The following is a 16263-nucleotide window of genomic DNA, read 5'->3' as shown; positions in this document are numbered from 1 at the left end:
CACAAGGCCTTGGGAATACTACCTATCTGGGAATCACTTCTACTTTCAAAGGCCTGAAAATTTCTAGTTTGAAAATGTCTGCATTTCTTAAAAAAAAATAATTTATAATCATAGTGAGAGTAACTAAGAGAGAAAAGAAAATGGATTAATTTGAGTTGACTAAAAGAAAACTAAACTTCAGCATAAAAATATCTTTTATCAATTTTGAATTCTTTATTTCCATTATTAAGCTCATTCCTAGACCACTCCTATAAATTCATATATATTCAAGCATATATACATGTTTATACATGACTTATGGCGAAACCAATAAACTGTCCTAACACATTAAAAAATCTACTTACAGATTTGTGGAAGCTCTCTTTTCTTTGCTGTTCTTGAAGGCTGTAACCTATAGACTGAAGGGTTTTAGGATGTAGAATATGGGTATTCAGAGTTTTTATGCTATAAAAATTAGCAATTTCAAGCCAACAGAGGTTCCCCTGCTTTAATACGATTCTAAAAACGCAAAGCCCAGCAAGAACTGTTGGTAAGGGAGACAAATAGGGACTAATATCTGTTATGGGTTCAAGTATTTGCTCTAGCTCTGTGTTAAATTAAGAAGTAAAAAAAGATGAATGAAGCAAAGCCAATTCCCTACTTCTGACGCTTGAGATATAATTTGTTAATTTTTTCCATCATGCAAAATTTAATCTTCCTCTGCTTTTCCAGTTTGCAAAATAAATGTGCTTCAGTTTTGCATCATGAATCCACACAGACACCTGCAGTTTGATTTTTTTACTAGTTCCACAACTTTTCTCTGTTTAAAGGTTAGAAAACACACATTAAAAATAATTCAACCGGGGGCTTCCCTGGTGGTGCAGTGGTTGAGAGTCCGTCTGCCGATGCAGGGGACACGGGTTCGTGCCCCGGTCGGGGAGGATCCCACATGCCACGGAGCGGCTGGGCCCGTGAGCCATGGCCGCTGAGCCTGCGCGTCCGGAGCCTGTGCTCCGCAACGGGAGAGGCCACAACAGTGAGAGGCCCGCATACCGCAAAAAAAAAAAAAAAAAAAAAAAAAAAGTCAACCGGGCTTCCCTGGTGGCGCAGTGGTTGAGAGTCTGCCTGCCGATGCAAGGGACACGGGTTCGTGCCCCGGTGCGGGAGGATCCCACATGCCGCGGAGCAGCTGGGCCCGTGAGCCATGGCCGCTGAGCCTGCGCGTCCGGAGCCTGTGCTCCGCAACGGGAGAGGCCACGGCGGTGGGAGGCCCGCATACCGCAAAAAAATAAAAAAAAATAAGTCAACTAACGGATCAGTCTCTTTAAACCAGCAATGAATATAGGCGAAGCTCAGTGAAGGACAGTATTAACTGTTCTAGTGCTTATAACTTTGCTTACTTAAATTGTAACTTTAAATCTAAGAAATACTGGAAGAAGGAACTGTTTTCAGACCTTCCCCCTTTGAACCATTTCCTGCTTATCTCTGTCAGTTCCCTCCTAATGAAATACTTGGCAGATTTTTACAATCCCAATGAATAATATACACACAGTGCTTGGGCAATTTTATTTAGAGAGTCTTTTAACATGGTTGTGACAATTTAAAATAGCACAGAAATACTGCACACTCCTCAATTTGCCAAAACAAACTAACCAAACATATTAGACATATGTATCACAAATTAATCTATGGAATAAATGAATTCTGATGAATTCTGGGGATTTTCATTTCAGTGATGTCATTTTCTGTAATGTTACTCCTTAGGTTATATGGCTTTCAAAGGTAAACCTAGCCTTAGGCAGACAACTCATGTAATACATTTTTATGACAACAAATATGTATCCAAGCACAATTTTAGCAGACAGCAAATGAAAAGTTGTCTAAACAATGCTAATAAAATCTTCATTCTTTTTACTGTTTTGAAGTTTTGTCCCTTATTCTCATACTCATTGGCTTAGATGTTACCAGTGGATGTAACATCATTCTATTTGAAATCATTTTCTTTCAACCCTAGCAATAAAGTAACTGCAGCTGACTTTAATTTTAATAGAGAATAATAAATGCAGAAAGGAAGCAAGAGTAGATAAATGTATTTACCTCACATTAGAGAAATAGTTCATATAATCATTATATAAGATAATTATACTTCCATAGGCAGTAGTAATATATTATGGTTGTGGACAAATGATTAAAACAAGAGAGTTGTGTACAAACGTTTAGTCATTTCCAAGGGTCTGAGACAAGTTGCTTCATGCTTCTTACTCCCCAGAAAGCAATGCAGATGGAAAAAAAAATCTGAAGAAATAAAATACAGAGAGGAAGAACAATTAAAATTGATTCAATACTTCTGTTCAACTGAGTTAGAAATACCTTTCTAGGGGAAAATGAATATACATATTTTAAGCAATTAAATTATTCAAATTGAATCTAGCAGTTGTTCACTGATAGAATATAGCCAACCCAGCTTAAAACATGTTATGTGAAGAGTAGGAGTAAAAAGTTTTGTTTCTGTGGCTTTTAAAATAAAATATCCTCACAAATCTGGGTCATTTCTAGGGATGGGGCTATGTAAATTAGGCAGTGAATGAAACAGAACTGTCTTCCGGCTTTTGGATACACTGCATGTTGTTTGTATTGTACTAAACAATCTTATTATTTATATAGTTTAAGAAGCCTTTGGAAAAGGAGAAATAAAAACAGTATTAAGGAATCATTTCTCTCTGAGGCAATGTGATCTACCATATTATGAACTTCACCCAACATGAATTAAATTCTAAATAGTGCTGACTTAACTACTTAGTCTTTTGATCTTACCAGGTGTAAAACTGTAACTGCAAAATTCTCTTTAAAATTGAAGACATACTAAATCATAATAAATCATAAGAGTTCATTGAGTTTACCCCTTTGCTTTCGAGTAACACCACACATTCCCAATAAATCACCAAAATTTAACCAAGTAAAAGTGTTGACTTCTTATGATCCTAGCAAGAATGATAATACAGCCATCTTCAGGAAGAATTAACCAGTTGCAGAAATTTTCATTGTGTGTCATTTAAATGCCATAATGACCTAAACACACACACCTTCTGCTCTTCTTGAGGTAAAATCTAGGCACTGGTCATAGTCCTTACACCTCAGAGCTTTCCAAAGTCAACCCTTACCCTTTACCTATACACAAAAACTAAGCTACAGGATTTCTTTTATGATCTCCATTTTATGTGTTATTAGAGTGATGATGAAAAATGTCCAAACAGCTGGGGATATGGGGAAAGCTGTGAAAGCATTTCCCCATACTTTTTTTTTACTGTGCAAACTTCTTCTTCAAATGATTAAAATATGACCACTTGCCTCTCCCCAGAAAGATCACAATTACTGAAAGATCCATTAAAATGTACAAAGAGACATAGTTAAGTAATAAGATGAAGGCATGGGGAACATTCTGGGGTGATGGACTAAAGTGAAGCCAAGGCCATTAACTGAGGCCAGTCATTCATTCACAGAAAATACCCTCAACTGCCATGAATTTGCTATTAAAGCCTGGATATGAAAATAACAACAACAACAAAACCCTCTTAAACCCAGATATTTAGATTAGATGGGTAGGTTGTTCAGTTTCATATGAACATTCTTGTTCTTTCTAGAGAACTATTATCCTTCACATTAGCTAATCTGATAGTTTTATTCAAATCCATGTGTTACTTTCAGCCTATAACATCCACAATATAAAAAAATACCAAAAATAAAATCAAAAGTTATTATGAAGCAGGAGTCAAGAATAATATTAACATTCTGAAGTTGCCTCAGAAATCAAATGCAATATGCTTAAAGGCTGGTTTTGATTTCGTTTCTTTTGACTGTACTTTAAGTAAAATGACCTCATGGGATTTCTCACGTGGTGCCAAGCAAAGTAATATCAAGATAAGGGATATTTGTGAAAGTTAGTAGATTGTGCAGTGAATTACATTTGTATATGAACATGGGTTAATGTTGGCAGAGGGATAGCTGAGAAGACAGCTTTCAAGTGGGACAGAGATGATAAATCTATGATATCGGGGTGAATAGTTTAATTTGGATCCATAATATTAATTGAGCATCTAATGGATACTTTGTGCTGTGCAAGGCACTGGTATCTGAAAAATATTGGGCAGCAGAAATTTTTATTGGTTTTCAATCTAGTGTCTAGGGTCACATGGATTTTTTTTTTTTAAGTGGGAGCCCCTGTCCTCCTCTGACCCTCATCCCCAGCCTTCCCAGGACTCCCAGGCTGCACACAATCAGCAGGGAAGCCGGGTGCAGATCACAGGACCACATGGATTATTTCATTGGTTGAAGTCTAGGGAGAATGAAACCTCTACAACTGTGTGTAAAATTTTGTATGTCATAATTCTCCTCGTCCCTACTCTCCACCCACTAGACTATCCATACTTTCATCTAGGATCTCTGCAATATTAAGAACCTCTGATCTAACAAGAGTGTGAGAAAGATTATAATTCAGTACCTGCCTTTGTTGTTAATTCACCACTTCCCAACTAAATCTTTCCACTTTTGAAACTATAAATCCAGTTTTGTTTCCTTAAGGACCCATCCCTAATTAAAACACAAAGATCTTATCGTATTACCTAAAATGCTTTTACCTTTTTACCAAAAAATGCAACGTTGCACAGTTTGTAGTTTTATTTTGTTTCTCTGTTTTTGGTTTTCTATTTTTTCAGGCCCCTACGTATTATCCCTCCAAATGGAGGAGAAAAGCTAATGAAGCAAAGAGGTCAGATTCACACGTAAGATTAATGCACAGTGAAACCCTTGCTTAGGCTGGGCATTGTCTTAGGTGGCTTTACTAGATTATAATGTTTTATTCTCACAGCAAACTTGGAGAATTGGTATCCAGTTTACTGGTGAGGCAATGGGAACTCATAATTTATGTGGCTTACCAAGCAGTCACAAAACTACTAAATATCAGAGCTTGTGTGATGTTTTTTGTTTACTTAATGTCCCCCAGAAAATCAAACTACACATCCTGGGAAGTTAGTTCAGTGAATATGAACATCAACAGTGAATTCATTTTCTCTTTTTTAGTAATCACTGTACTTTTTTGCCACTAACTACTAGGTTTCTAAGACCTTTTCACAATCAATATTTTAAGCATAAAGTGGATTTTTAAAATATATAATGAAATCCAGATTGGCACAAGATCATAGAAATTAAACGCAATGAATATGTCCTTCTCAAAATATGCATGACCCTGAAATAGATACTCAGTTTTATTAGAAAATAAATAGGAAAACACAGATTTGCTTTTATATTTTTGAAAGTGTATATATACTTATAATAGATCTAAACATACATTTCATGTATAATTTTAAGCTGGAAAACTACTTAACATGGACTCAGTATGATCACTTGATTATTATAGTCATTTCATTTAAAATTTTCCCTTGTCCAATCTTTCTCTTGATTTTTGTATTAGGCTGTTTATTTTAGTTCTCCATAGCTGATCAGATTAAAAGTGTCATTTGAGATAATTGCTCATTAACATATTTCTCAATCAACTCTTTGTACAATGAAGGCAGGGGAATTACTACTTAGGCCAGTGTAAGACTACATGGAAACCACAGCACTTTTTCTTTGCAGTATTCTTCCCTAATCTGTAGATATGATGCTTCCAGATATGTACAAACTCAATGAACACTTATTTTATTCTAGGTCTGGGCAAGTCCCATGATTTTAACAGCTGGATTCAAAATATGAAACAGAGGAAGTTCACTCTTGGTGTCAAGCCCTCCCTGTGTAACACATCATTAGTGGCCCTTGTCTTCAGGCTATTTCCTTGACTTCTCAGGGCCCTGCACTCTGATGCCTGAACTTTGGCCTGTACAGATGCTCTCCACATTTTCTCCGCCCCTTTCCCAAAAGTTCACCAATTGGCAGGTGGCTAATCTGAGCCATTAATCCATAATAAAATGTCAGCGGGAACTGACGTGTCATTCTGCTGCTCCTCCCCGTTAAGTCTGTGTTTTTTGAGGCCTTATTAAAAATGGAGCAAATCAGGCATCTATTCCTTTTTTTTAACTTCTTAAAATTGAAATAGTTAAGTTACAATGTTTTATTAGTTTCAAGTGTACAGCAAAGTGATTCAGTTATACATACATATATATCTATGCTTTTTTCAGATTCTTTTCCATTATAGGTTATTACAAGATATTGAGTATAGTTCCCTGTGCTATACAGTTGGTCCTTGTTGGTTATCTATTTTACACAGAGTAGTGTGTATATGTTAATCCCAAACACCTAATTTATCTCTCACCCCTCCCCTGCTATCCCCTTTGGTAACCCTAAGTTTGTTTTCTATGTCTGTGAGTCTATTTCTGTTTCATAAATAAGTTCAGTTGTGTCATCTTTTTAGATTCCACATATAAGTGATATCATATGATATTTGTCTTTGTTTGGCTTACTTCACTTAATATGATAATCTTTAGGTCCATCCATGTTGCTGCAAATGGTATTATTTCACTCTTTTTCATGGCAGAGTAACATTGCATTGTATATATATGTATCACATCTCCTTTATTAACCTGTCAATGGACATTTAGGTTGCTTCCACGTCTTGGCTATTGTAAATAGTGCTTCTGTGAACACTGGGGTGCATGTATCTTTTCAAATTAGAGTTTACTCCAGATATTTGCCTGAGAGTGGGATTGCTGGATCATATGGTAACTCTATTTTCAGTTTTTTAAAGAACCTCCATACTGTTCTCTATAGTGGCTGCATGAATTTACATTCCCACCAACAGTGCAGGAGGGTTCCTTTTTCTCCACATCCTCTCCAGCATTTCTTATTTGTAGACTTTTTAACGATGGCCATTCTCACTGGTGTGAGGTGATAACTCATTCTAGTTTTGATTTGCATTTCTCTAATAATTAGCAATGTTAAGCATCTTTTCATGTGCCTGTTGGCCATCTGTATATCTTCTTTGGAGAAATGTCTATTTAGGCCTTCTGCCCATTTTTTGATTGGGTTGTTTGTTTTTTGATATTAAGCTATATGAGCTGTTTGTATATTTTGGAAATTAATCCCTTGTCAGTCACATCGTTTGCAAATATTTTTTCCCACTCCATAGGTTGTCTTTTTGTTTTGTTTATGGACTCAATTTGCTGTGCAAAAACTTTTAAGTTCAATTAGGTCCCATTTGTTTATTTATTTTTTATTGTTTCCGCTACTCTAGGAAATGGATCCAAAAAGATATTGCTGTGATTTATGGCACAGACTGTTCTGCCTTTGTTTTCCTCTAGGAGTTTTATAGTACCTGGTCTTACATTTATGTCTTTAATCCATTTTGATTTTATTTTTGTATATGGTGTTAGAGACTGTTCTAATTTCATTCTTTTACATGTAGCTGTCTAATCTTCACAGCAACACTTGTTGAAGAAACTGTCTTTTCTCCACTGTATAGTCTTGCTTCCTTTGTTGTAGATTAATTGACCATAAGTGCATGGGTTGATTTCTGGCTTTCCATTCTGTTCCATTGATCTGTATGTCTCGTTCTGCCTAGTACCATACTGTTTTGATGACTGTAACTTTGTAATATAGTCTGAGGTCAGTACAGTATTGTCTGTACCAAACCTGCATGAAGCAAGTTTATAGGTGCCATTTCTCCAACTACACTTACTCACTTCCTATCTCTCTGTCACATTTTGGTAATTCTCACAAATTTCAAACTTTATTATTATTATATTTGTTATAGTGATCTGTGATTTTTGATGGTACTACCATAACTCACTGAAGGCTTAGATGATAGTTAGCATTTTTAGCAATAAAGTATTTTTTAATTAAGGTATGTAAAAATTTTTTAGACATAATGCTATTGTACACTTAACAGACTACAATATAGTGTAGACATAACTTATATGCAGTGGGGAACCAAAATATTTGTGTGACTCACTTTATTGTAATATTTCTTTACTATGGTGGTCTGGAACCAAATCCACAGTATCTCCAAGGTAGGCTTGTACTCCATTGTGTATATTTTGAAGCAAATTTAGACCTCCACGTTGATTTCCTAAAATTCTCCTGGAATGAATGTACCTATTTTGTATCACTAATAAAGAACCTATAAACTAATAAAGCATCACCTATAAACTGAAAAGTATATTTTTATTTAAAAATTCTTTCTCTGACATTGATAAGGTTCATAAAATATCAGTTAACTGGCTATTTTACACAAGTGTAACAACCACAACAGCAGCAATTTGTTTTAAGGGAAACACATTAAATGTACAGAAGTTTTTACTGAATTATTTGGAGAAAAATAAAATCAATTGTTTGTTAAATATACATTTTTTACATGTAATATTATAACATGGTTTATTAACTAAGCAATTCCATAAATGTCTCTCAATGTCAACAGATGTACAGTGCAGTTTTCACCAAATGGTGCATAGTATTCCATCTAAAGAATAACCTATATTTATCCAATGCTGTACTGTTGTATGCTTGAGTCATTTCAGAATCATGTTTTTGCTATTAGAAATGGCGTTGTGCATTTACAACAACATGGAAGGACCTAGAGACTGTCATACTGAATGAAGCAAGCCAGACACAGAAAGACAAATATCACATGATATTGCTTATATGTGGAATCTAAAAAAAAGGTACAAATGAACTTATTTACAAAACAGAAGTAGAGTCAAGGATGTAGAAAACAAACTTATGGTTATCAGGGTATAAAGGGGAGAGGGATAAATTGGGAGACTGGGATTGACATATACACACTGCCATATATAAAACAGACAGCTAATAAGAACCTGCCGTGTAACACAGGGAACTCTACTCAATACTCCATAATGGCCTATATAGAAAAAAAATCCAAAAAAAAAAAAGAAAAAGAGTGGGTATATGTATATGTATAACTGATTCACCTTGCTGTACACCTGAAACTAACACAATATTGTAAATCAATCACACCCCAACAAAAATTAAAAAAAAAAAAAAAAAAGAAATGGTGCTGTGATGAGGTCACCCTGGGAGCAGTGTGTTTAGTGAGAAGAGGACAGGCAGGGACACAGTGGTCCTGATGACAAGGATGAAATGGAGCCCAAAGGACAAGAAAGAGCAACCAGAAAACAGAAGGTAGTAGAATGGTGGTGGAGAGCAGAAGGCAGGAGGAAGAGGGCAGCTTTCTGCTTCTGGCTCTGGCCCTTGGGGGCAGTTACTGATGAAGCTGTAGTGACAATGGAGGGGAGGTGATCTGGATGGCAGCAGCCTGGGCACAGGCAGCACTGCTCTCAGCAGTTCCAGCTCTGCTCGAGGTAGTGCCTCTTCAATGGATCTGGAACCAACTGCAGTAGTGTCTCACCACAGCCAGCACCAGCTTGTGAGCTGAGCGGCAGGGCACCCGCATTTTCTGATCTCTGGGTCTCACTGATTCATCCCTTTTGGTCCTCCAGTCCCACCTCCTTCCGTTTGCTCTTCTGCCCCTTCCAATGCCTTTGAAACCAGTTCCTTGTATTAACATCCCACTGTTTGAAATACCTAGAGTGGTTTCTGTTTTCCTAACTGGACCCTGTTTTAAATATTTTTTTTCTTTTCTTCTCACAACTTTTTTTTTTTAACCAGACAAGTATTTGACTAATACATTTTTTGTAAAAAAAAAGATGAAGGACAAAAATAAAAATCTATTCAATCAAGTGACAGTAATATTTTATATGATAAAGAGTTTTATAATGACAAAATGTTTGATGTGGATTAATGGTATCAGTATAAAATAGTTATAGGTATAAGGTACATATAGCTCCTGCTATGTCATTTGAATATTAAGGGTGAAAAATGATTTCCTTGACTACTGACAGCCTTAGTGTAATATAAACCACTATATTTTTTTTGAGGGGGAGATGTCTTTTTTATTTATTTTTTAACATCTCTACTGGAGTACAATTGCTTCACAACGGTGTGCTAGCTTCTGCTTTATAAAAAAAGGGAATCAGCCACACATATACACACATCCCCATATCTCCTCCTTCTTGTGTCTCCCTCCCACACTCCCTATCCCACCCCTCTAGGTGGTCACAAAGCACTGAGCTGATCTCCCTGAGCTATGCAGCTGCTCCCCACTAGCTATTTTACATTTGGTACTGTATATAAGTCCATGCCAATCTCTCACTTCATTCCAGCTTACCCTTCCCCCTCCCCGTGTCCTCAAGTACATTCTCTATGTCTGTGTCTCTAATCCTGTCCTGCCCCTAGGTTCTTCAGAACCATTTTTTCTTTTAGATCTATATATATGTGTTAGCATACAGTATTTGCTTTTCTCCCTCTGACTCACTTCACGCAGCATGACAGACTCCAGGTCCATCCACCTCACTACAAATAACTCAATTTCATTTCTTTTTATGGCTGAGTAATATTCCATTGTATATATGTGCCACAGCTTCTTTATCCACTCATCTGTCAATGGACACTTAGGTTGCTTCCATGTCCTGGCTGTTGTAAATAGTGTTGCAATGAACATTGTGTTACATGACTCTTTTTGAATTATGGTTTTCTCAGTGTATATACCCAGTAGTGGGATTGCTGGGTCGTATGGTATTTCTATTGTTAGTTTTTTAAGGAATCTCCATACTATTCTCCATAATGGCTGTATCAATTTACATTCCCAGCAACAGTGCAAGAGGGTTCCCTTTTCACCACACCCTCTCCAGCATTTGTTTGTAGAATTTTTAGATGATGGCCATTCTGACCGGTGTGAGGTGATACCTCATTGTAGTTTTGATTTGCACTCCTCTAATTATTAATGATGTTGAGCATCCTTTCATGTGTTTGTTGGCAATCTGTATATCTTCTTTGGAGAAATGTCTGTTTAGGTCTTCTGCCCATTTTTGGATTGGGTTGTTTGTTTTTTTGAAGGTGAGCTGCATGAGCTGCTTGTAAATTTTGGAGATTAATCCTTTGTCAGTTGCTTCATTTGCAAATATTTTCTCCCATTCTGAGGGTTATCTTTTCATCCTGTTTATGGTTTCCCTTGCTGTGCAAAAGCTTTTAAGTTTCATTAGGTCCCATTTGTTTATTTTTGTTTTTATTTCCATTTCTCCAGGAGGTGGGTCAAAAAGGATCTTGCTGTGACTGATGTCATAGAGTGTTCTGCCTATGTTTTCCTCTAAGAGTTTTATAGTGTCTCACCTTACATTTAGGTCTTTAATCCATTTTGAGTTTATTCTTGTGTATGGTGTAAGGGAGTGTTCTGATTGCATTCTTTTACATGTAGCTGTCCAGTGTTCCCAGCACCACTTATTGAAGAAGCTGTCTTTTCTCCAGTGTATATCCTTGCCTCCTTTGTCATAGATAAGTTGACCATAGGTGCGTAGGTTTATCTCTGGGCTTTCCATCCTGTTCCATTGATCTATATTTCTGTTTTTGTGCCACTACCATACTGTCTTGATTACTATAGCTTTGTAGTATAGTCTGAAGTCCAGGAGCCTGATTCCTCCAGCTCCGTTTTTCTTTCTCAAGATTGTTTTTGCTATTCAGAGTCTGTTGTGTTTCCATTCAAATTGTGAAATTTTTTGTGCTAGTTCTGTGAAAAATGCCATTGGTAGTCTGATAGGGATTGCATTGAATCTGTAGATTGCTTTGGGTAGTATAGTCATTTTCACAATGTTGATTCTTCCAATCCAAGACTGTAGTATATCTCTCCATCTGTTTTTATCATCTTTAATTTCTTTCATCAGTGTCTTATAGTTTTCTGCATACAGGTCTTTTGTCTCCTTAGGTAGGTTTATACCTACGTATTTTACTATTTTTTGCAATGGTAAATGGGTGTGTTTCATTCATTTCTGTTTCACATTTTTCATCATTAGTGTATAGGAATGCAACAGATTTCTGTGCATTAATTTTGTATCCTGCTACTTTACCAAAGTCATTGATTAGCTCTACTACTTTTCTGATAGCATCTTTAGGGTTCTCTACACATAGTATCATGTCATCTGCAAACAGTGACAGATTTACTTCTTTTCTGATTTGGATTCCTTTTATTTATTTTTCGTCTCTCATTGCTGTGGCTAAAACTTCCAAAACTACGTTAAATAACAGTGGTGACAGTGGACAACCTTGTCTTGTTCCTGATCTTAGAGGAAATGGTTTCAGTTTTTCACCATTGAGAATGATGCTGGCTGTGGGTTTGTCATATATGGCCTTTTTTATGTTGAGGTAAGTTCCCTCTATGCCTACTTTCTGGAGGGTTTTTATCATAAATGGGTGTTGAATTTTGTCAAAAGCTTTGTCTGCATCTATTGAGATGATCATATGGTTTTTCTCTTTCAATTTCTTAATATGGTTTACCATATTGATTGATTTGCATATATTGAAGAATCCTTCCATTCCTGGGATAAATCCCACTTGATCATGGTGTATGATCACTTTAATGTGCTGTTGGATTCTGTTTGCTAGTATTTTGTTGAGGATTTTTGCATCTATGTTCATCAGTGATATTGGCCTGTAGTTTTCTTTCTTTGTGACATCTTTTTCTGGTTTTGGTATCAGGGTAATTGTGGCCTCGTAGAATGAGTTTGGGAGTGTTCCTCCCTCTGCTATATTTTGGAAGCATTTGAGAATGATAGGTGTTAGCTCTTCTCTAAATGTTTGATAGAATTCTCCTGTGAAGCCATCTTGTCCTGGGCTTTGTGTTTGTTGGAAGATTTTTAATCACAGTCTCAATTTCAGTGCTTGTGATTGGTCTTTTTATATTTTCTCCTCCTTCCTGGTTCAGTCTTGGAAGGTTGTTCTTTTCTAAGAATTTGTCCATTTCTTCCAGGTTGTCCATTTTATTGGCATAGAGTTGCTTCTGGTAATCTCTCATGATCCTTTGATTTTCTGCAGTGTCAGTTGTTACTTCTCCTTTTTCATTTCTAATTCTATTGATTTGAGTTTTTTCCCTTTTTTTCTTGATGAGTCTGGCTAATGGTTTATCAGTTTTCTTTATCTTCTCAAAGAACCAGCTTTTAGTTTTATTGATCTTTGCTTTCATTTCCTTCATTTTTTAAAATTTATTTCTGATCTGATCTTTATGATTTCTTTCCTTTTGCTAACTTTGGGTTTTTTTTTCTTCTTTCTCCAATTGGTGTAAGGTTTGGTTGTTTATTTGAGATGTTTCCTGTTTCTTGATGTAGGATTGTATTGCTATAAACTTCCCTCTTAGAGCTGCTTTTGCTGCATCCCATAGGTTTTGGGTCATCGTGTGTTGTCATTTTTTTCTAGGTATTTTTTGATTTCCTCTTTGATTTCTTCAGGGCTCCCTTGGTTATTTAGTAGTGTATTGTTTAGCCTCCATGTGTTTGTATTTTTTACAGATTTTTTCCTGTAAATGATATCTAGTCTCATAGCACTGTGGTTGGAAAAGGTACTTGATATGATTTCAATTCTCTTAAATTTACCAAGGCTTGATTTGTGACCCAAGATATGGTCTATCCCAGAGAATGTCTCATGAGCACTTGAGAAGAAGGTGTATTCTGTTGTTTTTGGATGGAATGTCCTATAAATATCAATTAAGTCCATCTTATTTAATGTATCATTTAAAGCTTGTGTTTCCTTACTTATTTTCATTTTGGGTGATCTGTCCATTGGTGAAAGTGGGGTGTTAAAGTTCCCTACTATGATTGTCTTACTGTCAATTTCCCCTTTTATGGCTGCTAGCATTAGCCTTATGTATTGAGGTGCTCCTTTGTTGGGTGCATAAATATGTACAATTGTTATATCTTCTTCTTGGATTGATGTCTTGATCATTATGTAGTGTCCTTCTTTGTCCCTTATAATAGTCTTTATTTTAAAATCTATTTTGTCTGATATGAGAATTGCTACTCCAGCTTTCTTTTGATTTCCATTTGCATAGAATATCTTTTTCCATCCCCTCACTTTCAGTTTGTATGTGTCCCTAAGTCTAAAGTGGGTGTAGACAGCATATATATGGGTCTTGTTTTTGTATCCATTCAGCCAGTCTATGTCTTTTGGTTGGAGCATTTAATCCATTTACATTTAAGGTAATTCTCAATATCTATGTTCCTATTACCATTTTCTTAATTGTTTTGGGTATGTTTTTGTAGGTCTTTTCCTTCTCTTGTGTTTCCTGCCTAGAGAAGTTCATTTAGCATTTGTTGTAACGCTGGTCTGGTGATGAATTCTCTTAGCTTTTGCTTGTCTGTAAAGGTCTTAATTTCTCTGTCGAATCTGAATGAGATCCTTGCTGGGTAATCTTGGTTGTAGGTTTTTCCCTTTCATCACTTTAAGTATGTCCTGCCACTCCCTTCTGGCTTGCAGAGTTGCTGCTGAACAGTCAGCTCTTAACCTTATGGGGATTCCCTTGTATGTTATTTGTTGTTTTTTCCTTGCTGCTTTTAATGTTTTGTCTTTGTGTTTAATTTTTGATAGTTTGATTACGATGTGTCTTGGCATGTTTCTCCTTGGATTTAACCTGTATGGAACTCTCTGCACTTCCTGGACTTGATTGATTCTTTCCTTTCCCATATTAGGGAAGTTTTCAACTATAATCTCTTCAAATATTTTCTCAGTCCCTTCCTTTTTCTCTTCTTCTTCTGGGATCCCTATAATCCGAATGTGTTGCATTTAATGTTGTCCCAGAAGTCTCTGAGACTGTCCTCAATTCTTTTCATTCTTTTTTCTTTATTCTGCTCTGAGGGAGTTATTTCCATTATTTTATCTTCCAGGTCACTTATCTGTTCTTCTGCCTCAGTTATTCTGCTATTGATTCCTTCTAGAGAATTTTTTTTTATTAATTAATTTATTTATTTTTGGCTGTGTTGGGTCTTCATTTCTGTGCGAGGGCTTTCTCTAGTTGTGGCAAGTGGGGGCCACTCTTCATCGCAGTGCGCAGGCCTCTCACTGTTGTGGCCTCTCTTGTTGTAGAGCACAGGCTCTGGACACACAGGCTCAGCGGCCATGGCTCACGGGCCCAGTCACTCCGTGGCATGTGATCCTCCCAGACCAGGGCTCGAACCCGTGTCCCCTGCATTAGCAGGCAGATTCTCAACCACTGCGCCACCAGGGAAGCCCCTCCTTCTAGAGAATTTTTAATTTCATTTATTGTGTTGTCCATCATTGTTTGTTTGCTCTTTAGTTCTTCTAGGTCCTTGTTAAACGTTTCGTGTATTTTCTCCATTCTATTTCCAACATTTTGGATCATCTTTACTATCATTACTCAGAATTCTTTTTCAGGTAGACTGCCTATTTCCTCTTCATTTGTTTGATATGGTGGGTTTTTCCTTGGTTGTTCATCTGCTGTGTGTTTCTCTGTCTTCTCATTTTGCTTAACTTACTGTGTTTTGAGTCTCCTTTTTGCAGGCTGCATGTTCATAGTTCCCTTTGTTTTTGATGTCCGCCCCCAGTGGCCAAGGTTTGTTCCGTGGGTTGTGTAGGCTTCTTGCTGGAGGGGACTAGTGCCTGTGTTCTGCTGGATGAAGTTGGATCTTATCTTTCTGGTGGGCAGGACCACGTTCTGTGGTATGTTTTGGGGTGTCTGTGACCTTAGTATGATTTTAGGCAGCCTCTCTGCTAATGGATGCAGTTGTTCTCCTGTCTTGCTAGTTTTTTGTCATAGGGTGTCCAGCACCGGAGCTTGCTGGTCGTTGAGTGGAGCTGGGTCTTAGAGTTGAAATGGAGATCTCTGGGAAAGGTTTTGCCATTTCATGTTATGTGGAGCCGGAAGGTCTCTGGTGGACCAATATCCTGAACTCGGCTCTCGTATCTCAGAGGCAGAGGCCTGACACCCGGCCAGAGCACCAAGATCCTGTCAGCCACATGGCTCTTTTGGGAAGTCTGAGGTCTCCTGCCAGCATTCAGTAGGTGTTCTGTAGGAGTTTTTCCACATTTAGATGTATTTCTGATGCATTTGTGGGGAGAAAGGTGATCTCCACCTCTTACTCCTCTGCCATCTTGTAGGTGTCCTCTATACTTTTGAATATTATATATATATATTTTTAAACATGACTACTGTCTGCTGTACAGATAAGAATTTAAGCAGAGATGAGACCTGAATTGCTACAAAATATCTCTATTCCTATTAATGCAAGAGAAGAAATAAACACAAACAGAACTAGAGTAGAAATTGAAGCCACATGTATTGAAGTTCCTTCTGAAATGAAAACATTAGAATATATTAGTTAACAATAAATTTTTCCCCTAGAGTTTTGCAAGAACACAATTTGACAAATTCCAACTCATAACAAATTGAGAATTATTGATTTTACTGCCAGCATGTTCTATATATGACCAAAATACTGAGTA

General features: G+C 36.8%; 1 protein-coding gene across 4 annotated transcripts in view; it reads right to left on the bottom strand.

Moving 5' to 3' along the window:
• Positions 1 to 222: 222 nt before the first annotated feature.
• AGMO (alkylglycerol monooxygenase) overlaps positions 223 to 16263 on the bottom strand; it is a 344244-nt gene continuing 328203 nt past the window's right edge. For 3 of the 4 annotated variants that reach the window (XM_081244289.1, XM_081244290.1, XM_081244292.1), the window contains one exon: positions 224 to 2274. In XM_081244289.1, the coding sequence (XP_081100415.1) occupies positions 2168 to 2274 (107 nt within the window). In that variant the 3' untranslated portion in view covers positions 224 to 2167. Of the gene's footprint in view, positions 2275 to 16263 lie in introns of all 4 variants that reach the window. The other variant, XM_081244293.1, reaches the window with a different exon arrangement.

The sequence above is a fragment of the Mesoplodon bidens genome (genome assembly GCF_964165515.1).
Source record: "Mesoplodon bidens genome assembly, chromosome: 9".
NCBI lineage: Eukaryota > Metazoa > Chordata > Mammalia > Artiodactyla > Ziphiidae > Mesoplodon > Mesoplodon bidens.
Note: the sequence above shows the minus strand (reverse complement) of the source record. Positions and strands in the feature narration are given on the sequence as shown.